Raw genomic sequence first — 27579 nt, forward strand, 5'->3', positions numbered from 1 at the left:
GCCCACAGGTCACAGGCTGGTTCAGAAAGTGGCCGCTGGTCCCTTCTCAGCCTGTGTGATGGGATCACTGTGAGTTCACCCTCTGGACCACGGTGTCCTGCAGAGCCCGTCAGTGAAGGGTGGACCTTGGCTCTGACAGTTGACCTTGGAGGATCGAAGTGGGATGTGGCCTTTACCTGCAGTGACCTTTACCCTTGGTGTCCTGGGAGGGACCCTCAGGGCTGCCCATGACCCTGCCCAACAGGACAATCAGCTGCAAAGGGACAGACCAGAGGGAGGGGGAGGGGCAGGGGATGGACATCATTCAGCACTAAAATCTGAGTGAATTATGTACCTCAGGGAACTGCTGCTGCCTCAGTTTCCACACTTTCTAAATGAGGCTGCCTCACAGGGTGGTTGTGAGGATGAGTGAGTGAGATTCACCTGAAGCAGGTAGCACAGCACTAGTACATGTGAAGTCACCTATAAATGTCAGCTCTGGTTGTTCGAGGCCCCTGAGTCACCTTTGGAAAGTTAACTCACTGTCTGCACTGTGGTCTCCTCGTCTCTCGTGTGGAAACATTGAGTGAATGTTAGTGAAGTCCGTCACTCAGTGTGATTTTAGTGTTTTTTTGCTGAGAGGTTTGCTGTTCAGGAGGCCCTCAGCTCCAGGCTGGGCAGCAATAAGCAGAGACGTTTCTTCAGCCTGAGGGTCCCCATTCCCAGCAGCTGAGCCCGGGGACACTGGGGTCTCCAGGGAGGGGTCAGGCTTTGGGACAGACACGAAGGACCTCCCCACTGCTTCCTGTGCTGGGCAAATGGTCAAGGGAGTGGGATCAGTTGTCCAAACCCAGAAAACAGGCCTCAGAGGCCCAGAGAAGTGGGTGTGTGGGAAGGAGAAGATGTGAGACCCGTCGAGGGCATTGTAGAACGAGACCTCCCCCAGCTCACAGTCCAGGAAGACCCCCACCCTCTCAGGGGGGCTCACACAGGTCAGTGGGGTCTGTGGGTCGGTGAGAGCCACGTGCTCATTCCCAGGATTCAGCCCCACTGTCCAGAATCCATTCTTGGGGGCCATTTTAACAACCTTTTTTCTCATCACACTCTCCCTGCACACCCCAACACGCCAGTCTTTTCTGCCCCCCACGTCCACCTCCCAGAAGTGTCTCCCAGATGTAAATCTCACACAGCCCAGCACACAATGATTCCCACAAAATCTCTCGGGGTTTTCTGACAGGTTCTGCTGTGTGAATGATGGCTTCAGGCTCCTCTTGTCCTCAGAAACCTGGAGGTCAGGATACGCCGTGTCTGGGTCCAGAAACACATCCGCTGCAGGGGGTTCAGAGGGGGTGGGGTCAGCCGTGGCTCCTGGACATCAGAGTCTCAGCCTTCAAGGCCTGAGTCTGGGCAGGAGGCCCAGGCCCACAGTCCGGGGTCCCCAGCCCACCCTGGACGTGACCCTCAGCTGTGCCAGGGACTCTGTAGGGGTCTTGTGTTTGGTGAGGGAGGGGAGGTTGAGGAGGGCTGGGATCTACCATTTTCCTGTTTCTGCCCCAGAATGTCTGAGCCCACCTGTACATGGATTAAAGGTCAGCCCTGGCTCTGCCCCCTGAGCTGGGTGACGTCCTTTCCTGCACAGTGTCTCTTTCCACAGACACCAGCTACGGAATATCTCAAGTTCAATTTCCTGTCTGTGAAGTGGGGGTAAAACACTGATCTCTGGGGAGGAATAGGACAAATGGGTGGTAAACTGAGCCCCAGGCCGGGCACAGAGGAAGTGCCTGGTGTGACAACAGACACCGTGTCCCTCCTGTGCTCGGGGCCAGGCTGGGGGCTCCAGGTGCTCTGGGGGTCCACTCCCCACCTGTCCCACCCCCTCTGGCCCAGGACTCAGTCCTCCATGGACAGCACCCCTGGGCCCCTGGGCTCTGGTTACTGTGGGGTTTGGCCAAGGGGAGGCGCAGGCTGGACACGGGAAGGAGGGAGGAGAGGGGTCATAGTGCTGACCCCCACGTCCCCCAGGGAGATGCTCCACCACAGCACCTCCCCCCAGAGCACCCCCCTAAGCCCCAGCTGCCTCACTGTCCTCAGCCAGCACACCAAAGCCTCCAGGTGACAGTCATCCGTGTCCCTTAAACACGGCCATGAGCACTTTTCTCACTAACAGCCAGAGTGACGGGGCACCGAGGTCAACTCCACACTGGGGATCATGTGCGTTATAAAGAGTCACCTGTCACAGGACCACCGGGAGGTGTGGTTGGTGCTGCCCCATTCTTTGTCCCTGTTCCTGTCAGTCATCAATGCCCGAGTTACAGTGTGAGAAAGTGCTGTAAGGGGTGTGAGGTCAGGGGATAATCTGTGCAGGTTGTGGGGTCCTCTGTCCTCTCTGACCCTGCACCCCTGGGAGTGAATCACCCTACAGCACAGTCTGTTGCAGTCTGAGGAGTTGTCTGCATCGTTTTTAGGTCGTAAGACACCTTCTCCTCACTGTGGTCATAACTGTCAGAAAAACACCCTCTTCAAACAGGCCGTCTGTTTCCTGTGGGTGCTCTGACAACACACGGTCACCACCTCACTCGGTCCTTGTCCCAGCCCTCGCAGAGCAGCAGTGACTGTGGAACACGGCAGAACTTGGGGACACACAGGGGCAGGAGGGCAGGAGCTTGGTCAGGTCCCCCCTCCCTCTCCCTGCAGCCCCTCCCTCCAGCCCCCCACTCCTGCCTCTTCCTCCCACAGAGACCTGTGGACCCCAGGACACCTGCTGTGCCTGCTCCCTCGGCTCTGGGCAGCAGGTGGACACACCTTTGAGACCACAACCTCAGGTCACCTCCCTCAGGCAAGAACTGGAGAGGAAAGAGGGAGCAGGGGCCCTCGGGGGTTGTCCTGGGGACACAGAGGGACCCACTCACCAGGCTGGAAGAGGGCCATCTTCAACTCTGGAAGGAAGAAGACACAGACAAGGAAAGGTCATTCTTTCTGTCCCCCCCCCCACCCACTGTCCTCACTGAGCCTCTTTTCTCTCCTCCTCTCTGTCCCCTCCAGCGTCCACTCCCCTTGTCTGCAGCTCTGCGGGCCAGGCTGAACCCTCTCCCAGTGCTGGGCTTCCCCCCATCACGCTGGGGCCGTGGGGACATGACCAGGCTGTGCCGGGTGTGGGCGTGGGTGTCAGCAGGGTGAGGGGACACTGGGTCTGGAAGGTCCTCTCTGAGTGACCAGACAGGAGGGGGTGGTGCAGACACAGAGAATGAGCCTCTGAGCCGGACGGGACGGCCCCTCCCGGAGCAGGAAAGGCTGCACGTGCTTCCCCCACAGGAGCCGGGAAACCAGAGAGCCTCAGGCTCACTCACCTGCATAGACCTGAGACCGCTCCTCACCTGCAGTGGAGACAGACGGTCACCTGAACTGTCCTTTCTGAGTCGGTTCCTTCCTCTCCCTTGTGCCCCCCTGTCATCTCCCTGTGTGCCCCCCACCCTCCTCACCTCCCCCTCTGCCTGGTCCCTCCCCGGCACCCCCTCCTCTTTCCGTCAGCTGCAGCTCAGGACCCCCAGGCGCCCTGCACGGGCTGTCCCAGGGTCACCGCACAGCTGTCCTGTCCGTGTCTGTGCAGCAGTCACCTCTCATCCCTGCTTTAGCTTCTGAAGTTTCAGTTACCTTCTGTCAACCACGGTTGGGGATAGTGAATAAAAGTTGCAGAAACAAACAATTCACAAGTTTTAAATTGCACATCAGTCTCAGCAGGGTCACCGCACAGCTGTCCTGTCTGTGTCTATGCAGGAGGCACCGCTTATCCATGGTTTCTTTCCAAAGTTTCTGTTACCTTAGTCAACTGTTCTGGGGAAGTGTTCAATGGAAAATTCCAGAAATAAACAATTCACAAGTTTTGAACTGAACGTCAATCTGATCAGCATGATGGTTTCCTGTGCCATTTGTCCCATCCTGCCTCCTTGTGAATTGTCAGTTAGTGCAAAACCTCGACCCTGCATGCTGCCCCCTGCCCCCTAGTGACTGAGGATTCTCTGTGACAGATGGAAGGTCACAGCAACACAGCACTGTGTTCAGTCACCGGTATTTTACGTAGTAACGTCCCCAAGCACAAGAGCAGTGATGCTGCAGTGCTGGTGTGCCAATGATGTGCCTTCCATTGTGTGAAAAGGAAGAACTTCGCATAAGCAGGCTTTGGTACTTTCTGTGGCCTTGGACTACGTCCCCCTGGGACAAGCGGTGAACAACTTACTTCCACACCTGGACATTGCCTCGCCCTGTGCACAGGTGAGTGCCTGCTACAGTCCACCCACTTCAGCGTGATTATTTCCTACCAGGTTCTGAAAACAGGCGGCCAACATAATCAGAACATTTCAGATAGTATTTTTTCAGCCCTGACGATAAATCTGTGACAACTGACACTGGCCACTCCTGTTCTTAAATGACAGTTTTCTCCCTCCTTTTGCTTTTCTTCTCAGTGGACTACAGATTTTGTGAAGCAAGTGGGAAGGACAAACACTCTGAGTCACCTCCCTCCCCTCTCCTTTCTGGGGTTCCCAGGGTGTCCCGTGTGAGTGCCCCCTGGAGGACAAGGACGGCAGCCCCTTCCCCACTGAGACAGACCACTGCCTGGTCCCACCCCCATCAGCGCTCTTGTTTCTTCCCCTGGGCTGTTACGGGGTAGGAAAGGGGCTGAAATATCGGAGCACAGGGGCTGAGATGTGGATCCAGGTACTCACGTGGTCGGTACCAGGTCTTTGTCCACCCTGCAGGGAACAACGTGAGGGATCTGTGATGCGCATAATGCAAAGACCCCAGGACCCGCAGGGACGGCTATCGGCTATGGGGACTTACGGAGTTCGTACTGCAGGCGCTCTGGAAATAAACAGGAAAAAAACCCCAAAAAACTCCTGTCATGGGGATTGAGGGGAGTACCTGTGTGATGGGTGGTGGGCGTGGGCTGGGGCAGGATTTGGCGCTCTCCCGCGGCGGGGCCTCACCTTTGTGGCTTTGCTCCCTCTGCAGCTCTGCCCTCATCGCTTCTTTCTCCGCCTGCGCTGCTGCTTTCTCAGCTCGCTCCCTCTCCTTCTCCTGGGACAGGGCCTGGATCTTCTTCTGCTGTCGCCTCAGGAAGTAGCCGGCCCCCGCCAGGAGCCCCAGCAGAGCCGGCAGGGTCAGGCCCAGGGCCACCATCCAGGGCTGCGCGTTCCGGAAGAAGGGGCCTGCGAAGGGTGAGCCTCAGCTGAAGGCCACCCTGGGTCTCAGAGTATCTGGGGACTGAGAACAATCGTTCTCCCCCCAAAGTGCCCAGAATTATTAGAGTCACATAATAAGTACAGTTTTCTTGAAATGTCTGCCCCTCACATGAGAGAAGTTGGAATATCAAGATACATTTACAAAGTTATTAAAGGTTCTCTCCACTCCCTCAGTCCCCATTTATTAGCTTCTCCTGAGTCAGCTGATCTGGTGATGAAGGTGGTGAACTTTGGGGCTGGAGGGTCTGGGTTCAGATTCAGTCTTCTGCCTCACTAGCTCTGTGACCTTGAACTAACAACTTAACCATCTGTTCCTGGTGTCCACATTAGTAAAAGGAGTAAATTAATGCTTATAAAGTACCTGGCACACACTGAAACCTGGATGTGTTTATTAAATTAAAACATATATATTCTTATATATTTTTCTTCACACCAAAAATAGCAGTCTATACAAACTGTTCACCCTGGGTCTGCACAACCTTCCCCCCTCAGCACAGGGGGCAGGTCTGTGTCTGCTCTCACAGGGCAGCGCCCCCTGCACACACGGCCCCTCGGGGGCGCTTGCACCGTCTCTGACTCTTTGTTAAAATGGTTAATGATACAGGAAATAACCTTTTACATGGTTCATTTCACACAAACACAGGCTGGTCTGCCAGACTCCAGAAGCTGGAGTTTGGACCAATGATTAAGTATGTTGAATAACAAATGCTTTATTACCCCGAGAGAAGGTGTGAAAATATATTCCAAAAATATACCCAATAACAGCCACAGACATCTGAGAGTGACTGTCTCCCCACAATCCCACCATCAAGGGCCTTGTTTTGTGTTTTGTAGCCGATCTCACAGTGAGATTCCGCATCATTTCCAGAGTCATTTCCTTTTCTGAACTGATCATTCCTGTTCTTTGCTTGTTGTTCTACTGCGTTGTTTTTTATTTTAAGGAGATCAGCCCTTTTTCTAACATTTGCATTGTACATATTTTTCCCTTTTCTCATGTCTTTGCTGACCTTGACTCTTTGTTCCCAGTCCCCATCCCCTGGCACCGTGTGTGGCTGCAGGAAGAGCTCAGAAGGTGTCTGTGACACAAACAGCTTCATGGGGAAGGAGCAGCAGGTCCCTGCTCTGTTCCTTCTGTTCCCTGCACAGACCCAGGTCAGCAGCAGACAACCACACCTTCCCCCGGGGGCCACCCAGGAGCCCAAGGCAGCAGGCAGGGCACTCACCTGCAATGGATACCGTGGCTGATGACCTCTCCTGGCCCAGCAGGGGGTTTCTGATGACACAGGAGACGCCCTCCCCAGAGCTGCCTCCCAGGATCACAGAGGCTGAGGCTGCATAAAGGCCCTGGGGGTCTGCAGCCTCTGTGGCCACCTCAGCAGACAAGCTGTGTCCCCTGGTGTCTCTCCACTGGATCTGGGGCTGCGGGTACCAGCCGGCAGACGTGCACTCCACACGGATCCCTCCAGCCTCGTAGCCCTTCATTTCAAAGTGGGGGTCAGAGCCCAGCGCTGGGGAGGAACAGTGAGCCTGAATCCTGGGGAGCCCTCTGCACTGGTGGGGGTCTCCACAGCAGGGAGGGGCATGCACCCTGGATGAGCCCAGCAGGGATTCACAGGAGCTGCTCCCAGAGTGTGCTGTGCAGGAGAGACTGACCCACAGGGTGACCACTGCCTGACCATCGCTGGACCCTGGTGCTGGATCCAGGGGGATCTGGGCTGGAAATGACTTTGTTTCCCCTAAATCCCCTTACAGACTGCTGGACTCTCCCCTCCCCCATGGCCCATACAAGCTGGTTCCGGGAACAGCCCCTCACCCCACCCTGGGCAAGCATGTAAACGGTTCCCCTTTAGCAGAAACAGATCCCACCCCAGTGCCCCATCCATCCCGCCTGTCCTGTGTGAGCCTCAGCCCTGCCGTGTGGAGGAAGGATCTGCACCTCGTCTTGCTGCCCCAGCTGTGTGCTGTATGCTTGTCCCTGTGGGAAACTCTGATGTAATTAATGCTGCAGGTGTCAGCCTCCTTTGGGGCCCCTCCACCGTGGGAGGTTTCCGTCACGTGACTGTGGAGAGGGGAACACTTCTCCACAGAGGAGCGCTGACCCAGGCAGGAACTGTGGGGTTTTACTACCTGACACTGAATCCCTAAACACAAGGGGAGCAGGGGGAAGCCCCTTACAGACCTGAGAGGACAGAGTCCTGTGGGGAGGACTCTCTTCAAAGGACCTGTGGTCTACAGGGAGGGACAGTGTCTGGCTCAGGAGCCCCTGCAGGGACAAAGCCAGGACCCCCCACAGTCCATCCCCTGCCGGGCTCCCCCGGGACCCACCAGGCAGAAGCCCAGGGCAGGGCTGTGTCCTGAGAAGGTGAAGTGCAGCCCTGACACCCGGACACGAGCACTTTCACGGGGCAGCACCTCAGACAAGGTCACTCTGTCCCTGGGACGGGTCAGGACAAAGTCAGGACCACTCAGCAGTCGGTCTGAGCACAGAGGAAGCAGGAACAGTGTGCAGACCACAGCAGTGACCACCCTCCCCTGTCCTGGCTGGGAGTGACCCATGACACCCCTGCACCTTCCTGACAGCATCCAGCCCAGAGCAGAGCCCTGCTTCCACGTCCCCCCAAGTCCCCTGACAGCCCAGGGGTCACACCCTGTGCTCCCTGACACCCCTCTCAGAGACACCCCGGTTTCCTCCCCTGTGCGTCCCCCCTCCATGCTCCAGGGATGGACACACCCTGTTCAACTGCACGTGTGTCCCGGGGCCTTTGGTTGGAGGGTGTGGGCACCACAGGTGTTGTCCCTGCAGCTCAGCCCCTGGACCCACAGCAGCGGGCACCTGGGGGCCCACGGCCACTGTCTGGGACACACTGAACCCAAACACCTGTGTGCCCCCCACTGCGGGGGGTGGTGTCCTCCTCCTTCCTGGCCCCGACCTCCACTTCCCTGCTGAGACCTGGTGGGCGGCGTGAGGGTCTTTTTACTGGATGCAGGAGGAGCCCTTCCTGGGGGACGACCTGGGTCTGTCTCGGGCCTCAGAGAAGCAGGGAGGGAGGGGCCGTGGGGGGGGGACCACTGGTGCTGAGGAGCCCCGAGTGCTCCCTGGTGGGCATGGACCCTCTTCCCTTGACTCCGGGGAAATGACCTCAGATCAAACCTGAGACTCACCTGCAACCTTCAGCTGCACCAGGGCATTTTCAGAGAAGTCTCCATCTCGGAAATAACACAGGTAGTTTCCACTGTCAGAGGCTCTGATGTCCCGAATCCGGAGAGCAGCCTTCCCCGCAGTGATGTCCTCTTTTAAAATCGAAGTTCTCCCTTGAAACTCTGCTGCCGGCGTGTCCTCCTGCCCGTGTGCGTACGTGTGCACTACCTGCCTGGGGCTGGATCGCACCCACATCAGCTCCATGGTCTCAGCGCTCATGTTCGGGAACAGGTGACAGGGCAGCTCAGCGTCTTCACCCACCATGGCCTGGATGGGCGCAGGGGGTCCAACCACAGCAAACTGAGCTGGTCATCAGAAGGGGGGGCTCCGTCAGAGGGAGCTGGGGCCAGAGGACCAGGGGGAGCCCCAGCAGGGAGGGCGAGGGGAGAGACACCTGGACAGGAACTCAGTCCTCACACAGGTGGGTCTGGACGGGCCTTGCAGGGGTGGGGGGAGCCCAGGGTTCTGACTGGGCCCCAAGGGAAAGGCTTCAGGTGCACGAACGCAGAGCAGGTCCTACCTGAGCAGGGGCTGAGCAGCTGGACCACGGCGAGGCAGACAGGGAGGGCAGGCAGACGGGGGACCAGGTGCCTCACCATCGTTCCCTGCTGGGCAGACAGAGAGACACCAGCAGGGGCTGGGTGGCAGTGACGACCTGGGAGAAGGGGGAGGATTCCACATGGAGACGCGCCCTCTTAGGGCTGACCCCGGGTGCAACCAGGATCCCTGCTGACGGGAGACCCTCCTCTGCAAATGTCCGCTGGGGGGTCTCTCAACCTTGTATCCCAACATGGAAATCACCCAGGAAACATGGCGCAGGAATGCAAGTACCTTCACCCTCACCAGCAGGGAGTCCTTGGGTCTCCTTTCAGAAAGGTGCTCAGAATCCCTCCACTCACCCACACTTCCCTGAACCCGACAGTTGCCCGCCCTCAGCAGCACCCTCTGAGGAAGGCAGGCCCCTCTGCTCTGAGTCCCCATCCCACTGCTGCCCCCTGCAGGCCGTGCTCCGCACAGCAGCCAGGACGTCCTGACCCCTCCCCTCCCTGCTGCTCAGTCCCCCCCAGGGACCCCCATTCCATCCAGAGCAGAAGCGGAGTCCTTTGCATCCTGTGCCTTTACAAGTACCTGAATGTTTTAAATGAAAAGTTTTCACAGTGTGGGATGTATTTCCACTTATTTCAGGGGATATTTACTGTTTTTTAATCCCGATCATATACAAGTTTAAAATAACCCAAATAATATTAATAGTAATAACAATAATAAAATAAAAAATTATGTTATAATGGAAATCATATACTTTGCTTCACATGAATGTAAATATTACTGAATGTGATATATATACACACACACACAGTCACACACACTGGCTTAAGAATGTTTTCCTTTGCAAGAATCAATCTCAAAGAAGACAAATCAGGCATTATCACAAAGGCTTATATTTAAGTGTGTTCACCATGGTAAAATCTGCAATAGCAAAGTGTAGATACAATTTAAATAGCCAAACTGCAACTAATTTTGTTACAAATGTATAGAAAACCTCTTTATTAAAAACATGATTCCTAAACGAACAGCCCACATAATCTCAGTGATGAAAAGCTGAAGGCCGTTCCTGTAGATCAGGAAGAAGAAACAGATGCCCACTATGACCACTTCTGTTCAACACATTGGTGGGAGTCCTAGCCACACTGATCGGACAAGACAGAGAAATAAAAATCATACAAATCAGAGAGGAAAAAGTAAAATTCTCACCATTTGCAGATGACATGATACAAAATAGAGAAAAGCTTGAAGACTCCGCCACCCCCCCAAAAAAGAACCTATTAGAACTACTATGAATTGAGTAACATTCAGGATATAAAAGGAGAAACCTGCTGCATTTCTACACAGCAATACTGAATATTCAGAATCAGACATGCTTTAAATCCCATTTTCAATATCACCCAAAAGGACAAAGTACCTAGGGCTAAATGTAAGTAAAGAGGTGACAGACCTGCACACTGACAACTGTCGGACACAATGAGGACAGAAACTGAGGAAACACAAATGAGTGGGGACATACAGTGTGCTGGTGTTGGGAAGGGTTCATATTGTCCCAATGTCCGCACTGTCTAAGGCAACACACAGATGCAGTGCAATCCCTACTAAAGTACCAACGACCTACTTCTCAGAAGTACAACTAACCCTAAAATGTATGTGGAACCACTAAAACTCTGAACAGCCAGAGAAACCCTGAGACAGAACGAAGTTGGTGGTGTCACACTCCCGGACAGGACAGGACGTCACACGTCTGCACTGAAGAGACAGCAGGACCTGGCAGGACAGCAGTCACCAAAGTCAATGGGACAGACCAGAGAGCCAGCAGCGAGTCCTCCCTTCTGTGGGCAATCGGTCTGAGGTGAAGAGACCCTCTCCAACATGCTGCTGTCAGACCTGGACGGATACGTGCAAAAGGGTGTGACTGCATCCCTTTCCTAGACCAAGTACGAAGAAGAACACAGAATAAAATTAAAGATTTAAATGTAAAATCTGAAACCATAAAACTGGATGAAAACATGGGCAATTAATTCTCTAACATTACTCTTCACAATGTCATTTTGGGCATGTCCCCTTGGGCAAGGACAAAAAGTGAAAAAATAAATGAATGAGACCATTTCAAAGGAACAAGTGTTTGCCCAGCACAGAAAACTATCAACAAAATGTAAACACCATGCAATAAATGAAGAAGATATTCCCAATAATACAACTTAAAAAGTGTTTAGCCCTGAATGATGTCGCTCAGTGTGTTGAGTGCCAACCTGTGAACCCAAATGTTGCCAGTTCGATTCCCAGGGAGGGCACAGGCCTGGGTTGACAGCCAGGTCCCTGGTAGGGAGCATGTGAGAGGCAACCAACCAATGTTTCTCTTGTAGTTCAATGTCTCTCTCCCTCTCTTTTCCCCTCTCTAAACATAAATAAATAAATAAAATCTTCTAAAAAAGATTCCATTTATTTATTTTTAGAGAGGGAAGGGAAGGAGAAAGAGAGAGAGAAAGAGAAACATCAATATGGGGTTGCTGGGGGTGGTGGCCTGCAACCTAGGCACCTGCCCTGACTGGGAACCGAACCTGCGATGCCTGGTTCGCAGCTCGTGCTCAATCCACTGAACTATGTCAGCCAGGGAAATAAATGGAATCTTAAACTAAACAAATGAATAAAATAAAAAGCAGATAGTAATAGTACTCACTCTTTAAACTGTGTTTAATATTCAGAATTTATAAAGAACTCATACAACTAAACATCAAAAAAACAAACGATCTGATTTAGAAGATGAGCTGTGGACCAGAATGGACATTTCTCCAAAAGGGAGGTACAGACACACGGACTGGAACCCCCTCTGGGGTCAGACAGTGTGTAGTCATGCATTCCTCAACCGTTGTGTGTGTGGATGCTGCAGATTGTTCTATATCACAAATATTTCTTTAACAATCTTCTTTACATATACATCTTTTTATATCCTCACACAAGGACATTTTTCTTCATTACTTTCAGAGGGAGTGGAAGGGTGGAGGAGAGAGAAGGAGACAAACAGATGAAGAGAGTGGGCGGGAGAGGGAAACATAGACATGAAGGAGAAACATCAGTTGGCTGCCCCTCCTAGGCTGCGTAATCTGGGGATGGAATCCAACACCCAGGTTTCTGCCCTGACCAGGAATCGAACCCCGGCCTTTTGGTATGTGGGACGATGCTCCAACCAACTAAGCCGCACTGGCAAGGGTTTTACAATTAATCTTTAAGACACACACCTGGTAACCCACCCCACTGTTCTTTCCACATTATTTCTGTAAATGGTGACCTGCTCACTTATATGTGCCTCAGATAAACAGTCGGTTTGCTGAAGAATTCCAGACACTAACTTCAGAAGGAGCTCAGTCCACCCTCAGACATTCGGCTCTGGGAGGTTTGCTGACCTCGACCAGGAACCTGAACAGACTGTGTTGTTTGCACATTGTCCCCTCCAGGCAGAACTCTCAACATCCTCCTTTCCGTGTCTTTGTTGCGTTTTTGTTTCCTTCCTTCTCTCTCCTTACAAAATCCCTGTCTATGTCCATTGTTCAGATTTGTCAGGACAGACCCCCCTGATCTCCAGCCGTGGGTCCTTGAATGGACCTACTTTCCTCCCACCAGGCCTTGTCTCTCAGTTATTGGCTGCTGAGCAGCAGGCAGGTGAACCTGGGTTTGGTGTCCACGTCTGTTCTGGAATCTCCTAGAACACGTTCCCAGAGACGAGCAGGACAGGCTGTGAGGGGCCTTGCTCCTCTCTCACCACAGGAAGTTCCCAGGGACGGGCAGGTGTCCAGCTCCCTGGTTCCCGTTGTCTCCCTCCCACAGGTGTCCCAGTGCAGACCTTACCTGCCCTGCTCCACGCTCCCCCTGTGCCCTCACCTGCAGGCACACAGCCCCACACTCCTTCTCTGGGTGCGGGACACCCTGCAGGCTCCCCCAGCGCCTCAGCCTTTCTCCCAAGGGGCTCTGGGGCCCTGGCTCTCACCAACTGCTCTCAGTTAACCTTGACACTCCCAGATGAAAATCACAGAGCAAAGGTACTCCAGGGTTCTTTATTACAAGTGAGTCTCTGATCTGATAGAAAGGGTGGGGAAGGAGAAAGGGTGTTCAGCAAGGGAAACAGGGCAAAAGTCTGTCTTTGAAAACACTTGTTCTCTGATTGGCTCAGAGCCTGGGTCTCATCAGTTGTTGGGCAGAAACCAGTGGGTCAGGTTGGCAGGAACAGGGACCCCGAGTTGGATGGGGCAGTGCAGACCAGCTCCAGCCCTGACTCCCCCCCTCTGGGTCTCTCTGTGCGGTCACCTGCGTGAATCAGTCCTGGGTGTGGGTGGATGTGAGCAGTACCTCACTGCACACACCTGCTTCATGTCACTTGTGTCACAGTGTGTTTAGCAGAGGAACCAGGACAGAGCAGCAGAGGGCAGTGTGGGGAGCAGAGGAGGGTGCAGGAATTACAGGGTCACTGTGGTCGTTGGCTAACGTCTTTGACAGCAGAGCCCAGTGCAGGTGTGATAGAGAGAGGGCAGGCTCCCTGCACCTGTCCTGGCCCCTGTGACACTCAGGTCTCAGATCCACTCCCAGGCAGCACCGTGTTCAGGTTCCCACGGGCGGTGCTGTCAGGGGCCGATGGGCAGGTTCCAGGTTTTCCAGGGAAGGGTCATGGGGGCGTTGCTGAGAAGGTCCATCCGTCCTCTGCCCCTCATCTGAGCTGCACCTGGGTTTCAGGTGTGCTCACTTCCCTCTGCTGCAGGGTCTGTGTCCTCTGAGGTTGGATGGGAGAGGATGTGAGTGTGTCTGTCAGGGGACTTGGGGACCAGCAGGGCCCACCTGTGGCCTGGGGCCTCCAGAGACACTGTGTTTAGGTCTCAAGACTGTGAGTTGAGCCCCCAGGGCCTGAGTGTGACTGTGGCTGATGGACTGTGATGCATCCCATCGTGTGAATGTGGGTTCTGGGGTGGAGGTGGCTGCTCCCTTGTGCCCCATCTGTTCCCTGCTGCTCCTCAGTGAACAAACTGAGTTTTGGGGGGAGGGTACTGCACTGTGTCCACCCCCCTTATTGTTGGGAGAGGCTGAGGGACTGAGTTTGAGCTGATGGTTTGCAGGTGGATGTTATGTGTTGTGCTTCTCTAGAGAATTCCACGATCCTCCCACTTGCTCCTTCCTCTTGGGTGGACACCGTCTCTGGACCTGGAGCTCAGCGGCCATCTTGTCACCAAGAGGCCACCTGGGGATGGACGCCACACACTGAGAGGGCAGAGAATGGAGACAGGTGGAGGCTGGGGCGTGGATGCCTCTCTGAGCTCTCAGACCATCCCTGGACCGCTGCCCTCTGGGGTCATCTCCCATGAGAGGAACGTGAGTCGTGTTTAGCTGAGGCCCCAGGCACCTCTGGTCTCTGTTACCAGCAGCAGAACACGGCTCTTCCCGCCCCACCCCCTCCGCCAGCAGTTTGTGGGGAAAACTGCAAAGACAGAGCATAGTTGAGCGAATGTTTCAATGAACACTGACTATACCTACTGCTCATTTTTTATTATTTTCTTTTAAAAATAATTTCATATGATCTCAAATTAATTCATTGGGGTGATATTGGTTTCCCAAACCCCAAACCCGATGAAACGTCATCTGCACACACGGCATCATGTGCCCGTCACCCTGAGCAAAGTCTCTTTCTGTACCCAGTTCCCCTCCTTTTCCCACCTCTACAGACCCCAACCCCTTTTCCTCTGCTGTCACCTCACTGTTTTGGTGTCTATAGGTTAACTCTACGAGGGGGACCACCCCCCCCCCCAAAACCCTGGAAGCATCTTCTGGAAGGCAGACCTCTTGTAGTCAGGGCTTCCCCCGCTGGGTGAGTGTTCTAGGAACCCCTCTGGGTCAGTGCACCAGCTGTGTTGTTTTGTGGCAGGAAAAGAAACTGCTCTCTGTAACACTTGCAAGTTTTGTCTGGACAAAAGCTAAGTAAAAGTTACTTTTCGGTAAGCAGCTGGCTAGCAAGACGTTGCTATGTAAGGATATCTGAAGGTCACTAATCTTGCCCCTGCTTCTGAATGCGTGCTTTCAGCAGCTGGTCCCCCCTCCCTTTCTGCCTGTGTAATTGGTATATAAAAAGGACCCCTAACCCAGCCTTTTTGGGCTCAGGATTTGGAATTAACCCCTGAAGCGCCCTCCACCCCCCGTAATAAAGTTTGTGCTGCGTTATTTCCCCACCTGTGGGTGGATTTTCCACAACAGTTTGAGAGGCTGCATTAGGCTCAGTGAACTTTTCTGAAAGCTCTTTCAACGCATTGCACGATGGGTCATTTACGAGCACACCTGCCCACAGCCGAGTGTTCAGCAGAGTGGGACCCAGAGCAGCAAACCCCCTGTAATCCACCCCCCCTCCCTGCCCATTCACCCAATCTCCTCCCAAGGGACATTGTTTGTTTCCTTGGTGAAAAAAGTTCTGGATGGAATTGTTTTGACCATGTGGAAGAGGAGAAGGATAAAGGGCAGAAGCACTAAAAGCATTGAAATCAACCAGTTCAAACCCTGTTTTGAGCAGTGGATACAATGTCTGGATAGGTGTGTTGCACCAGGTGGGGAGTGCTTTGAAGGTGACTGACCTTAAGAATGTGAGAATAAACACACAGTTTTGTAGAAATACATTCCCTTTTTTTGTGACCCCCTCGTATGTGTTTTCTGGCTCATGCCTTCACCGTCTCCCACTCAGCCCCCCAACCCTCCCTTCTGACAGCTGTCAGTCTGTGCTGTGCTTCCAGGCCTCTGCGCACGCCCACCGTTGAGGGTCTGCAGTGCACGTGTCACTACACACGCTTACCTTGTCATCTACAAGGAACATGTTACAGTACACGCTCACTTTCCCTGGATGCCCCTGTGCTTAGTTACTCACCTGGAGCCTTTTAAACTGAGTTATGACATCAGTTCACGTTCCCCGGGGAACTTGCACACACCTGTCAGGAGGAGCTCAGTCCTGAAATGCACGAGGCACCAAAGCTGTGCTTCACATATGGATGTAGGGGTGATTTTCAGTCGTGTGTTCAAAGTGATCAGTGGATGGTTTTTACGTGGGTGACCCCGGGTTCTAAATGTATGGTCATCCCCAGTCTCATGGACACTCTGACCCAGGTCCCTGGCCCCTCCTCCAAAGGTCAAGGCCACCTCCAGCAGCTGGTCCCGGACAGCCCGACCCAGGACAAGCACCGACTCAGGCCCCTCCGGCCCCGCCCGGGCACCTGGTGCCGGAGGTTCTGGACTCCCCGCTGAGGCTGCTCGGTGGGAAAGACAGCGCAGCAAGGCAGGGAGGGGGCGGGACACACGTCTCCCCGCTGACTCGGCCGTCCTGGGCCTGGTCCCCGAGTTATGCCAGGTGTCCCGGCATCCCAAGAAACACCTGCCAGCACAGGAGGGGGCCGTGACATTCTGTGCATCGTTTCCACTGTCTGGGACGGGAAGCCTTTGAAAGCGAGTGTCCTCCCCAAGGTCTAGACGGGGGAGAGGAGGGGGGTCCCCGGTGCCCAGGGAAGAGCCCGTCAGTAACTCTGGTGACTGCGTGGACTGTAACTAACCGCCCCTCTGACGGGTCTGTGTCACTGCGGGGTGACACCCGGGGTCTGGGGCAGGATAAGGGTCCAGGGTTAACAGTCCCCAGGCCTGCCCCAGTCTGGGGAGTCACCTCCTCCTGCGGAGCTGCCCCCACCTTTCCCCACCAATCAGCGCACACCCTCCTCACCTGGCCCCGCCCACCGCAGACACAGCCCCGTTCCCACGTCCCTGCTCCGTCCCAGTGGAGCCGGTTTGCACGGAGCAGATCCCCTCCCTGCCCCCCAGTCTGGGGGTCACTGTTGCTGTGGAATCGGCCGGGACCGTGGGCGCCGGCAGGAAGCTGCGGAAAGGCCTGGGGTTGGCTCAGAGGGTAAATGCAGTGGGAGCCGGGGCCCGCGGCGCAGAGCACTGGGGCTGCACGAGAACTCTCCCTGCCCGTGGTCAGGCCGGGGCGACAGGCGCGTCCCTCCCAGCCAACCCCACGGGGGACAGGGAGTGACCTTCCAGTCGTTGGCAGTCCTGGGAACAGCAGCCGGAAGAGGGAAATGGCCGTCACGTGTGACAAGGTCTTGGGCCCAGGCCCAGGGCCCCTGGACAGCCAATGGCTCTGGCTGTGTCCTTTCACGGGTCGGCCAGCAGATGGCCTCCTTGGGTCCAGCACCTGGACACCCACAGGATGCTCCCATCCCGGGTCCCACAATCCCAGTCCAGCCATCGGGTACATTTCTTCTAGAACGATCTCCCTAAAGCACAGTCATAACATTTCCCGCCTGTGGCTGGACCCTCCCTCTGGAGTCCTCCCATTCCCCTGACGCCACCAACGCTGCAGGTAGCTCAGGAGCAAGGGCCCCACCTCCAGTGACTCCACCCCTGGGACCCTGTTCCATGTCACTCCCCTCACCTGACTTGTTCCCCCACGTCTGTCCCTGCAAGAACGACTCCAGATGTCCCCAGCCTGGAGGGTCTCAGCCCTTCTGACAGCAGCAAGAGGGGCCACCTGGGTCCCGTCACTGCAGGGAACTCAGCTCTGCCAGCAGCCAGAGTCAGCAACGCAGACTCGTGCCTGGGTCCTGCAGAAAGGACCCAGCCTGAGACACCCTGACTTCTGTCCGGTGACAGCCATGCTGGACCCCTGACCTCAAAGTTCTAAGGTCACAGATGTGTGTTGTGTCAGGTCATGACATGTGTGCTTACTGGTCACAGCTGCATTGCACACCCAACACAACAAGGATTCGGTAACAAGGTGCCCAGGAGCCAAACTGTGACCCTGGTGAGTTAACCGTGGGGGTCAAATCTAGAAAGAGCTCTGTTGAAGAGTGACAATTATTGACACATTTATTTAACACATGTGACATGACACCCACATTCAGGGCGAGGAAACACACAGTGAACAGTCACAGTGATGTTGAGGAGGAGGAAGAACGGCCTTTCCCCAGGACCCACAGGTGACAGGAACCTCGGGAACCTCAGTGGGTGGTCAGCGGTGGGCGCCGTGTCCTGGACGTGGGTCCCACCGTGTGATGGAACTTCCACTGACGTCCGTCTGCCCCCCTCCCCCCCCACCGTCCTGCTCACAGAGGACCTTCAGGTGGGAGGTGGGAGGGTGGGTCTGCTCTGTGCCCACAGGTCACAGTCTGGTTGAGAAAGTGGCCACTGGTCCCTTCTGTACGTCCTCAGTCCCTTCCCGCTGAGACGTTTTACTGTTCAGGAGGCCCTCAGCTCCAGGCGGGGCAGCGAGAAGCAGAGATGTTTCTTCAGCCTGAGGGTCCCCATTCCCATCAGCTGGGCCCGTGGACACTGGGGTCTCCAGGGAAGGGTCAGGCCCTGGGTCGGGCAGAAGGGTTCTTCTCACTGGTTTCTGTGCTGGGCAAATGGTCAAGGGAGTGGGCTCAGTCGTCCAAATCCTGAAAACAGGCCTCAGAGGCCCCGAGAAGCGGGTGTGTGGGAAGGTGAAGATGTGAGACCCGCCGAGGGCATTGTAGAACGAGACCTGCCCCAGCTCACAGTCCAGGAAAACCCCCACCCTCTCGGGGGGGCTCACACAGGTCAGTGTGGTCTGTGGGTTGGTGAGAGCCAGGTAGTCACCCCAAGGATGCTGCCCCATGACCCAGAACCCACTCTCTGGGTTAATTTTAACCCAGTGTTTTCTCTCCATGTTTTCCCTGCACACCCCAACACACCACTGTGCCCTGTTCCCCACCTCCACCTCCCAGAAGTGTCTCCCTGACGTGAAGCTCTCACAGCCCAGCACACAGTGATTCCCCTGAAATCTCTCGGGGTTTTCTGTCAGGTCCTGCCATTCCTCTGCCCACTGCAGGCTCCTCTTGTCCTCAGAAACCAGGAGGGCGGAGTGCGCCGTGTCTGGGTCCAGAAACACATCCGCTGCAGGGGGGTCAGAGGGTGTGGGGTCAGCCATGGTGCCTGGACCTCAGAGCCTCAGCCTTCAAGACCAGGCTCTGGGCCGGAGGCCACACTCCAGCGAGTGGGGGCCCCGACCTGCCCTGAAGGGGACCATCAGCAAAGCCCAGGAACCACAGCGGTCGTGCCCTCACTGAGCAGCCTCCTGCCGTCCCCCCCAGTCCCTTCCTGCAGGACCTGGGTCAGCCTGAGCCTGGTCAGGTCCCCCCTCCCTCTCCCTGCAGCCCCTCCCTCCAGCCCCGCCCCTCCTGCCTCTGCCTCCCACAGAGACCTGTGGACCCCAGGACAGCTGCTGTCCCTGCTCCCTGGGCTCTGGGCAGCAGGTGGGCACACCTTTGAGACAATGACCTCAGGTCACCCTCCCAGAACTGTCCCAGTCAACAGTTGGAGAGGAAAGAGGGAGCAGGGGCCCTCGGGGGTTGTCCTGGGGACACAGAGGGACCCACTCACCAGGCTGGGAGAGGGCCGTCTTCCACTCTGGAAGGAAGCACAGACAAGGAAAGGTCATTCTTTCTGTCCCCCCCCCCACTGTCCTCACGGAGCCTCTTCTCTCTCCTCCCCTCAGTCCCCTCCAGCGTCCACTCCCCTCATCTGCAGCTCTGCGGGCCAGGCTGAACCCTCTCCCAGTGCTGGGCTTCCCTCCATCACGCTGGGGCCGTGGGGACACGACCAGGCTGTGCCGGGTGTGGGCGTGGGTGTCAGCAGGGTGAGGGGACACTGGGTGTGGAAGGTCCTCTCTGAGTGACCAGACAGGAGGGGGGTGGTGCAGACACAGAGAATGAGCCTCTGAGCTGGACGGGACGGCCCCTCCCCCAGCAGGAAAGGCTGCACCTGCTTCCCCCACAGGAGCCGGGAAACCAGAGAGCCTCAGGCTCACTCACCTGCATAGGCCTGAGGCCACTCCTCACCTGCAGTGAGACAGACAGTCACCTGAACTGTCATGTCTGAGTTGGTTCCTTTCTGTCCCTTGTGCCCCCTGTCGTCTTCCTGTGTGCCCCCCACCCTCCCCACTTCCCCCTCTGCCTGTTCCCTCCCCGGTGTCCCCTTCTCTTTCCATCAGCTGCAGCTCAAGACCCCCAGGCGCCCTGCAGGGGGTGTCCCAGGGTGACCGCACAGCTGTCCTGTCCGTGTCTATGCAGGAGGCACTGCTTATACAGTTTGCTTTCTAAAGTTTGTTTGCCTTCTATCATCTATAGCCAGAAAATTTAAAAAATGGAAAATTGCAGAAAGAAAGAATTCAGAAGTTTTAAATTGCATGCCAATCTGAGTAGTATGATGAGGTCCCCTGCTGTCTGCTGCAACCTGCCCCCCTCAGGAATCCTCCCCGAGTCCAGCACGTCCACCCAGCATCCTGCCTCCCCTGCCGGTCTCTGAGTGTCTCTGTGACACATGGATGGTCCCAGTATCACAGTGCTGCTGTTCAGTCACCCATATTTTACTTAATAACGACTCCAATGTACAAGCACAGTGATGCAGTGATGCTGGTGTGCCAAGGAGAAGCCTTCTTTACGTGAACAGGAAAAACCTCGTGTGTTCAGTGCTTGGTGCTACCTGTGGTCTTGCACCACATCGCCCTGGGATGAGGGGTGACCACTTTACTCCAGGACCTGGGTGCACCTGGGCATAGGGTCGCCCTGGGCACACGTGTGTGTACCTGTGTGCTGGAATCCATCCACCTCCATCTGTATGATATCCTGACCACTTCCAGAAACAACTGGACAACTTAATGGGAAAAATTCAGGTACTATTTTTTTAGCAGTGATGATGAATCTGTGACAACTGACACTGGCCACTCCTGTTTTTAAGGGACACGTTTCTTACCTTCTGTTTTTCTTCCTGGTTGTCTACAGAGTGTGAGAATCAACCAGGGAGGGAAGGACTCCCACACTGAGTCACCTCCCGCCCACTCTCCTTTTCGGGGTTGGCGGGGTGTCCCGGCTAGAGCGCCCCCTGATGGAGAGACACCGCAGCCCCTTCTCCACCGAGACAGACCCCTGCCTGGTTCTCCCATCAGTTCTCATTCCTTCCCCTGGGCGGTTAGGGGGGAGGGAAGGGGCTGGAATATCGGAGCACAGAGGCTGAGATGCGGGTCCGGGTACTCACGTGGTGTGTACTCGAACCTTCTCCACCCTGCAGGGAACAATGTGAGGCGTCAGTGACGTGTGTCCCCAGGGTCCGCAGGACGCGCGGGGCTGGGGATCGGGACTTACTGAGTTCGTCCTGCAGCCTTTCTGAAAATAAGCAGGAAAAAGAAAGTCCTCAGAGGAGGACCCAGGGGAGTTTCCGCGCGCTGGGTGCCGGCTGCGGTGGGGAGGTGGCGCCCTCCTGCGGCGGGGTCTCACCGTTGTTTCTTTGCTCCCTCGTCTTCTCCTGCCGCAGAACCTCGGTCTTCCTCTGCTGTCTCCAAAGGAAACTCCCTGCCCCCGCCAGGGTCACCAGCAGAACCAGCAGGGTCACCGCGAAGGCCGCCACCCAGGGCTGCGCGCTCCGGAAGAAGGGGCCTGCGAAGGGTGAGCCTCAGCCGCTGAGAGACCATTGTCTTCCCGAAGTGCCCAGACCCCTCACCGCCACACAGTGGTGCTGTCCGGAACGGTCGGACTGTCTCATGGGAACAGTTCAAACATCAACAAGGCGTACGGAATCGTTGAAATCTCTGTCCACTCCCTCCGCCCCGCACTGACTAGCTTCTGGTTAGAATCTTACTCTGGTGATTAAGAACCTGAACGTTGGGGCTGGAGGGCCAGCCTTCAAATTCAGGATCTCCTGCCTGACTAGCTCTGTGACCTTGAACTAATGACCCAACCATTCCTTCCTGGCGTTCTGTTCAGTAAGAGGATTAAATTAATGCTTATATAGTGCCTGACACACAGCGAGTGCCATGCAAGTGTTTGTTAAATTTTAAAAATATAAATAGATTCTTATGTTTTTTCTTGTTCATACCAAGCATGTCAGTCTACACCGGCTACTCTGCAGGTTCCCTCTGCTCGCCTGGGTCTGGGAGACCTTCCCGCCTCAGCACAGGGGGCAGGTCTGTGTCTGCTCTCACAGGGCAGCACCCACTGCACACGCGTCCCCTCGGGGGCACTTGCACCATCTCTGACTCTTTGTTGTTACAGTTAATGGTGCAGGAAATAACCTTTTATATGAGGCATTTCACAGTAATGGAAGCTGATCTGTCAGATAAATTCTCAGAAGTGGTAATTTGGATCAATAAATAAATAGTTTGGATAAAGATTACTCTATTGCCCCAGTAGACATTATGCCAAATAGCACCCAAAATATACAAAATTTTAGCAACAAAACATCTAAGGGTGGCTGCCTCCCCACAGTCGCCCCATCAGGGGGCGTTATCAAGCACCTTCTTTCTTCGTTTGTTGCCAGTCTCATGGGCGGAAATCATCTCCCTAGTCAGTGAGATAGGCATGCTTTCATAAGTTATTTACTTTTCTGTGGACTGATAAAAAATTAAAATAAAAAAATAATTAAGTGTATTTTATTGGTTATGCTATTACTGTTTTCCCAATGCTCCCCCTTTTATCTCCACTCTGCCCTGCACCCCCAACCCTCCAGCATTCCCTCCCTTAGTTCATGTCCATGGGTTGTACATATAAATCCTTTGACCTTGGTTCCCTATACCATTCTTAACCTTTCCTCGTCTACTTTATGCCTACCAATTATGCTTCTTATTCTCTGTACCTTTCTCCACATTCTTCCCCTCCTCCTCACCACTAAAACCTTCCATGTGATCTCCATTTCTCTAATTCTGTTCCTGTTCTGGTTGTTTGCTTAGTTTTTGTTTTCACTTTTTTAGGTTCAGTTGTTGACAGTTTTAAGTTTGTTGTCATTTTACTATTCATAGTTTTTGATATTCTTCCATTTCTTAGATAAGTCCCTTTAACATTCCATATAACAAGGGCTTGGTGATAATGAACTCCTTTAATTTTACCTTATCTGGGAATCACTTTATCTGCCCTTCCATTCTAAATGAAAGCTTTGCTGCATAGAGCAATCTTGGATGTAGACCCTTGCCTTTCATGCCTTTGAATTCTTCTTTCCAGCCCCTTCTTGCCTGAAAGGTTTCTTTTGAGAAATCATTTGGTAGTCTTATGGGAACTCCTTGGTACGTAACTGTCTCCTTCTCTCTTGCTGCTTTTAAGATTCTCTCTTATCTTTAATCTTGGGTAACTTAATGATGATGTGTCTTGGTGTGTTCCTCTTTGGGATTCAACTTCTTTTGGACTGCATGGGCTTCCTGGAAGTCTATTTCCTTTGCCAGATTGGGGAAGTTTTCCTTCATCATTTGTTCAAGTAAGTGTTCAATTTCTTACTCTTGTTCTTCTTCTGGCACCCCCTATGATTCTGATGTTAGAGTGTTTAAATTTGTCCCAGAGTTTCCTAAGACTTTCCTCATTTTTTTTGAATTCTTGTTTCTTCATTCTGTTCTGGTTGGATGTTTATTTCTTCCTTTTGTTCCAAATCATTGATTTGAATTCTGGTTTCCTTCCCGTCACTGTTGGTTTCCTGAATTTTCTGCTTCATTTCATTTTGGGTAGCCTTCATGTGTTCCTTCATTTTTCAATTGAGCTTAACCAGTTCTGTGAGCATCCATATTACCAGTGTTTTGAACTCTGCATCAAATAGGTTGGCTATCTCCTAGTCACTTAGCTCTTTTTCTGGAGCTTCGATCTGTTCTTTCATTTGGGACATATTTCTTTGTCTCAGTGCACCATTATGTTGTAAGGGGTGGGGCCTTAGGTATTCACCTGGGCAGGGCAACCCTCTTTGCTGTGCTGTGGTGGCGCTGTCTGTGGGGCACGGGTCAGAGAGGGGCAATGTGGCTTGCTTGATCTGCTGCAGCCCCACTTTCCAATGAACTCTCTCTTGTGAGACTGGGACTTTCTCCCCCATGGCAACCCGCCAACATAGTTTACAGCTAGCTTTGAGTCTTTAGTTTCCCGTTCAGGCAGCCCCACCTCGCCTGTGCAACACCCCACCTTGCTGCAGGTCTTCTCTGCTTGGCTGTCCATCTCCGCCCTCCCACCCATCTGAGTGAATGTTCTTTAACTCCTTGGGTGTTGGATTTCTGTGCAGCTTGATTTTCTGGCACCTCTGGTTGTTTAATGTTATTAGATTGGTTGTTTATCCTGTTTTTGGTTGTGCAAGGAAGCGAAGACTTTTTACCTACGACTCCATCTTGGCCAGAACTATGATAATTCTTGTTTTTGCATATTTTCTAATGGGTTGTTTTATACATTAAAATTTGATATTTTTTACATATTTTAAAATATTTACCTACTACATGTTTTCTCCCCTTTTACCATGTCCTTGATGATCTTGACCATTTGTCCCCATTTCCCATTGTCCGTCACAGTTAGTGGCACACAGGAAGAGCTCAGGTGTCTGTAACTTAAACAGCTTCATGGGGAAGGAGCAGCAGGTCCCTGCTCTGTCCCTTCTGTTCCCTGCACAGACCCAGGTCAGCAGCAGACAACCACACCTTTCCCCACAGGCCACACAGGAGCCCAGGGCAGGGGGCAGGGCACTCACCTGGGATGGAAAGCCTGGCTGACCTCTGCTGGCCCAGCAGGGGGTTTCTGATGACACAGGAGACCCCCTCCCCAGAGCCACCTTCCAGGATCACAGAGGCTGAGGCTGCATAAAGGCCCTGGGGGTCTGCAGCCTCTGTGGCCACCTCAGCAGACAAGCTGTGTCCCCTGGCGTCTCTCCACTGGATCTGGGGCTGCGGGTACCAGCCGGCAGACGTGCACTCCACACGGATCCCTCCAGCCTCGTAGCCCTTCATTTCAATGTGGGGATCAGAGCCCAGTGCTGGGGAGGAACAGTGAGTCTGAATTCTGAGGAGCCCTCTGCACTGGTGAGGGTCTCCACAGCAGGGAGGGGCACACCCACCCTGGATGAGCCCAGCAGGGATTCCCCAGGAGCTGTTCCCAGAGTGTGCTGTGTAGGAGAGACTGACCCACAGTGTGACCACTGCTTGACCATTGCTGGCCCCTCATGCTGGATCCAGGGCGATCTGGGCCAGCACAGACATTGCTTCCCCTGAATCCCCTTAGAGACTGCTGGGCCCTCTCCTCCCCCATGGCCCAGACATGCTGGTTCCTGGAACAGCCCCTCACCCCACCCTGGGCAAGCATGTAAACGGTTCCCCCTTAGCTGAAGCAGGTCGCACCCCAGTGCCTCAATTCATTCTGCCTGTCTTCTGTGAGCTTTGCCCTGCCGTGTGGAGAAAAAGACATGAACCTTGTCTTCTTGATGCCCAAGCTGTGTGTTGTATGCTAGGGCCCTCGGGAAACTCTGATATATTAAGGATTGAGTTGTCAACCTCTTTTTTCAGCATAGGAAGTTTTTATAATTTGGTGATAGAGAGGGGATAACTTTTCCACAGAAGAGGGTTGACTCGGGGACAGGAACAGTGAAGTTGTGATTACCTGTCCTTGAACTCTCAAATGCAAGACAAGGTGGTAGAAGCCTAATGAAGAATAGAGTCATGTAGGGAAGACCAGCTTCAAAACCTGCATTCTCCAGGAAGGGACTATAGCTACCTCTGGCCCTGCAGGGACAAAGCCAGGACCTCCCCACCATCCATCCCCTGCTGGACTCCCCAGTGACCCATCAGGCAGAAGCCACAGGACAGGGCTGTGTCCTGAGAAGGTGAAGTGTAGCCCTGACACATGGACACGAGCACCTACATGGGGCAGCACCTCGGACAAGGTGCTTTTTCACTGGGATGGGTCAGGACAAGGTCAAGACCACTCAGCAGTCAGGTCTCAGCACAGTGGGGGCCGGTGTTGGTGAAGACCTGAGAGTGTTCTCAGGTTGGCTTGGAGCCTGTGCCCTTGACCCTAGGAAAAGCAAGTGCAGATCAAACATATGAGGCTCACCTGAAACCTTCAGCTCCACCTGAGCTTTTGCATAGATGTCTCCATCTTGGAAATAACACAGGTAGATTCCTCTGTCAGAGGCTCTGACGTCTCGAATCCGGAGAGCAGCCTTCCCCACAGTGATGTCCTCTCTTAAAATCGAAGTTCTCCCTCGATACTCTGCTGCCGGCGTGTCCTCCTGCCCGTGTGCGTACGTGTGCACTACCTGCCTGGGGCTGGGTCGCATCCATATCAACTGCATGGTCTCAGCACTCATCTCCGGGGACAGGTGACAGGGCAGCTCAGCGTCTTCACCCTCCATGGCCAGGATGGGCTCGGGGGTCCCAACCACAGCAAACTGGGTTGGTCATCAGAAGGGGGTTCTCCGTCAGAGGGAGCTGGGGCCAGAGGACCAGGGGGTGCCCCAGCAGGGAGGGCGAGGGGAGAGACACCTAGACAGGAACTCAGTCCTCACACAGGTGGGTCTGGATGGGCCTCGCAGGGGTGGGGGGCGTCCAGGGGTCTGACTGGGCCCAAAGGTAAGGGCTTCAGATGCACAAATGCAGAGCAGGTCCTACCTGAGCAGGGGGTGAGCAGCTGGACCACGGCGAGGCAGACAGGGAGGGCAGGCAGACGGAGGACCAGGCGCCTCACCATCGTTCCCTGCTGGACAGAGGGAGACGCCAGCAGGGGCTGGGCGGCAGTGACGACCTGGGAGAAGGTGGAGAATTCCACATGGAGACGGTGCCTCCCCAGGGCAGACAGGGGGCGTGCAAACGCAATGGCTGCTGACCCAGAGTCTCCTCTGCAAACGTCTCCTGGGGATTTTCTTCACCTTGGACCCAACAGGGAAATCACCCATGAAGTAGGGAATGGTAATGGACGTACCTTAACCCTCTCCACCAGGGAGTGCGGGGCTCTCCTGTGGGAACGAACTCAGAATCCCTCCACTCACCCTCAGTTCCTGCCACAGCCAGGTGCGCGCCCCAAAATCACCCTCTGAGGAAGGCAGGCCCCTCCCCTCTGAGTCCCTGATCCCACTGCTGCCCCCTGCAGGCCGTGCTCCGCACAGCAGAAAGGACCTCCTGACCCCTCACCTCGCTGCTACTCAGCCGGATCTTTATGCTCTGGGAGATCTGCTGACCTTCTACTAGTTATCTGAGCAGACTGCGTTGCTTGCACTTTGTCCTCAAAAGGAGAACTCTCAGCACTGGCTTCTCGTGTCTTTGTTGTGTGTGTGTGTTTTTTTTTCTTTCCATTTTCGTCGTTACAAAAGCCCCTGCCTGTGTCCAATTGTTCGGACGTTCTTTGAGCTGAGACCCCATATTCTGGAGCTGCAGGCCCTTGAATGGACCTACTTTCCTCCCACCAGTCCCTGTCTCTCAGTTATTGGCTTTCAAACAGCAGGAAGGCGAACCTGGGTTTGATATCAACTTCTCTTCTGGAATCTCCTAGAACACGTTCCCAGAGACGAGCAGGAGAGACTGTGAGGGGCCTTGCCCCTCTCTGACCACAGGAAGTTCCCAGGGATGGGCAGGTGTCCAGCTCCCTGGTTCCCGTTGTCTCCCTCCCACAGGTGTCCCAGTGCAGACCTTACCTGCCCTGCTCCACGCTCCCCTTGCGGGCTCAACAACTTCTCAGCCTCCCTCCCAAGGGGCCCTGGGGCCCTGGCTCTCACCAGCTCCCCACAATTACCCTTCGTTCTTCCAGCTGAACATCCCAGGGCTCAGGCACTGGGACGTTCTCCATTAGAGTTGAGTCTCCGACCCGGAAGGAG

General features: G+C 54.5%; 2 protein-coding genes across 11 annotated transcripts; both read right to left on the reverse strand.

Annotated features, from left to right (window-relative positions):
- On the reverse strand, positions 1-27579 carry LOC123824218 (butyrophilin subfamily 3 member A3-like). 9 transcript variants are annotated; one of them, XM_045847331.1, is made up of 11 exons: positions 12841-12950; positions 10767-10889; positions 8936-9070; positions 8379-8720; positions 6440-6724; positions 4962-5183; positions 4816-4836; positions 4701-4727; positions 3327-3353; positions 2889-2915; positions 1-1308 (listed from the first exon to the last, which is right to left on the reverse strand). In XM_045847331.1, the coding sequence occupies exons 3-11, from the start codon at positions 9012-9014 to the stop codon at positions 590-592; spliced, it is 1749 nt and encodes a 582-aa protein (XP_045703287.1). In that variant the 5' UTR covers positions 9015-9070; positions 10767-10889; positions 12841-12950; the 3' UTR covers positions 1-589. The 9 variants fall into 9 exon arrangements, with proteins under 9 accessions (XP_045703287.1, XP_045703288.1, XP_045703285.1 ...); XM_045847332.1 differs by having other exon boundaries at positions 12808-12937; XM_045847329.1 differs by lacking the exons at positions 8936-9070; positions 10767-10889; positions 12841-12950 and adding exons at positions 26381-26513; positions 27498-27579.
- On the reverse strand, positions 17813-26511 carry LOC123824221 (butyrophilin subfamily 3 member A3-like). 2 transcript variants are annotated; one of them, XM_045847345.1, is made up of 9 exons: positions 26381-26511; positions 25824-26160; positions 24469-24750; positions 21264-21422; positions 21132-21152; positions 21025-21051; positions 19803-19829; positions 19372-19398; positions 17813-18885 (listed from the first exon to the last, which is right to left on the reverse strand). In XM_045847345.1, the coding sequence occupies exons 2-9, from the start codon at positions 26122-26124 to the stop codon at positions 18131-18133; spliced, it is 1599 nt and encodes a 532-aa protein (XP_045703301.1). In that variant the 5' UTR covers positions 26125-26160; positions 26381-26511; the 3' UTR covers positions 17813-18130. The 2 variants fall into 2 exon arrangements, with proteins under 2 accessions (XP_045703301.1, XP_045703302.1); XM_045847346.1 differs by lacking the exon at positions 24469-24750.

The sequence above is a fragment of the Phyllostomus hastatus genome, unplaced genomic scaffold (assembly GCF_019186645.2).
Source record: "Phyllostomus hastatus isolate PE091 unplaced genomic scaffold, TTU_PhHast_1.1 phas_contig_550, whole genome shotgun sequence".
Lineage (NCBI taxonomy): Eukaryota > Metazoa > Chordata > Mammalia > Chiroptera > Phyllostomidae > Phyllostomus > Phyllostomus hastatus.

What these genes read in the sequence shown, in the direction of transcription:
- LOC123824221 (XM_045847345.1), bottom strand. Translation starts at nt 26,124, where the DNA reads ATGGAGGGTGAAGACGCTGAGCTGCCCTGTCACCTGTCCCCGGAGATG. An exon ending in AGCCAGGCTTTCCATCCCAG is followed by an intron (nt 21,423 to 24,468) that starts GTGAGTGCCCTG and finishes CACCCTTCGCAG; the next exon opens with GCCCCTTCTTCCGGAGCGCG. An exon ending in AAGGTTCGAGTACACACCAC is followed by an intron (nt 19,830 to 21,024) that starts GTGAGTACCCGG and finishes GTCTCACTGCAG; the next exon opens with GTGAGGAGTGGCCTCAGGCC.
- LOC123824218 (XM_045847329.1), bottom strand. Translation starts at nt 27,551, where the DNA reads ATGGAGAACGTCCCAGTGCCTGAGCCCTGGGATGTTCAGCTGGAAGAA. An exon ending in GCTGCTCACCCCCTGCTCAG is followed by an intron (nt 8,721 to 26,380) that starts GTAGGACCTGCT and finishes TCTGATGACCAG; the next exon opens with CTCAGTTTGCTGTGGTTGGA. An exon ending in AGCCACGGTATCCATTGCAG is followed by an intron (nt 5,184 to 6,439) that starts GTGAGTGCCCTG and finishes CACCCTTCGCAG; the next exon opens with GCCCCTTCTTCCGGAACGCG.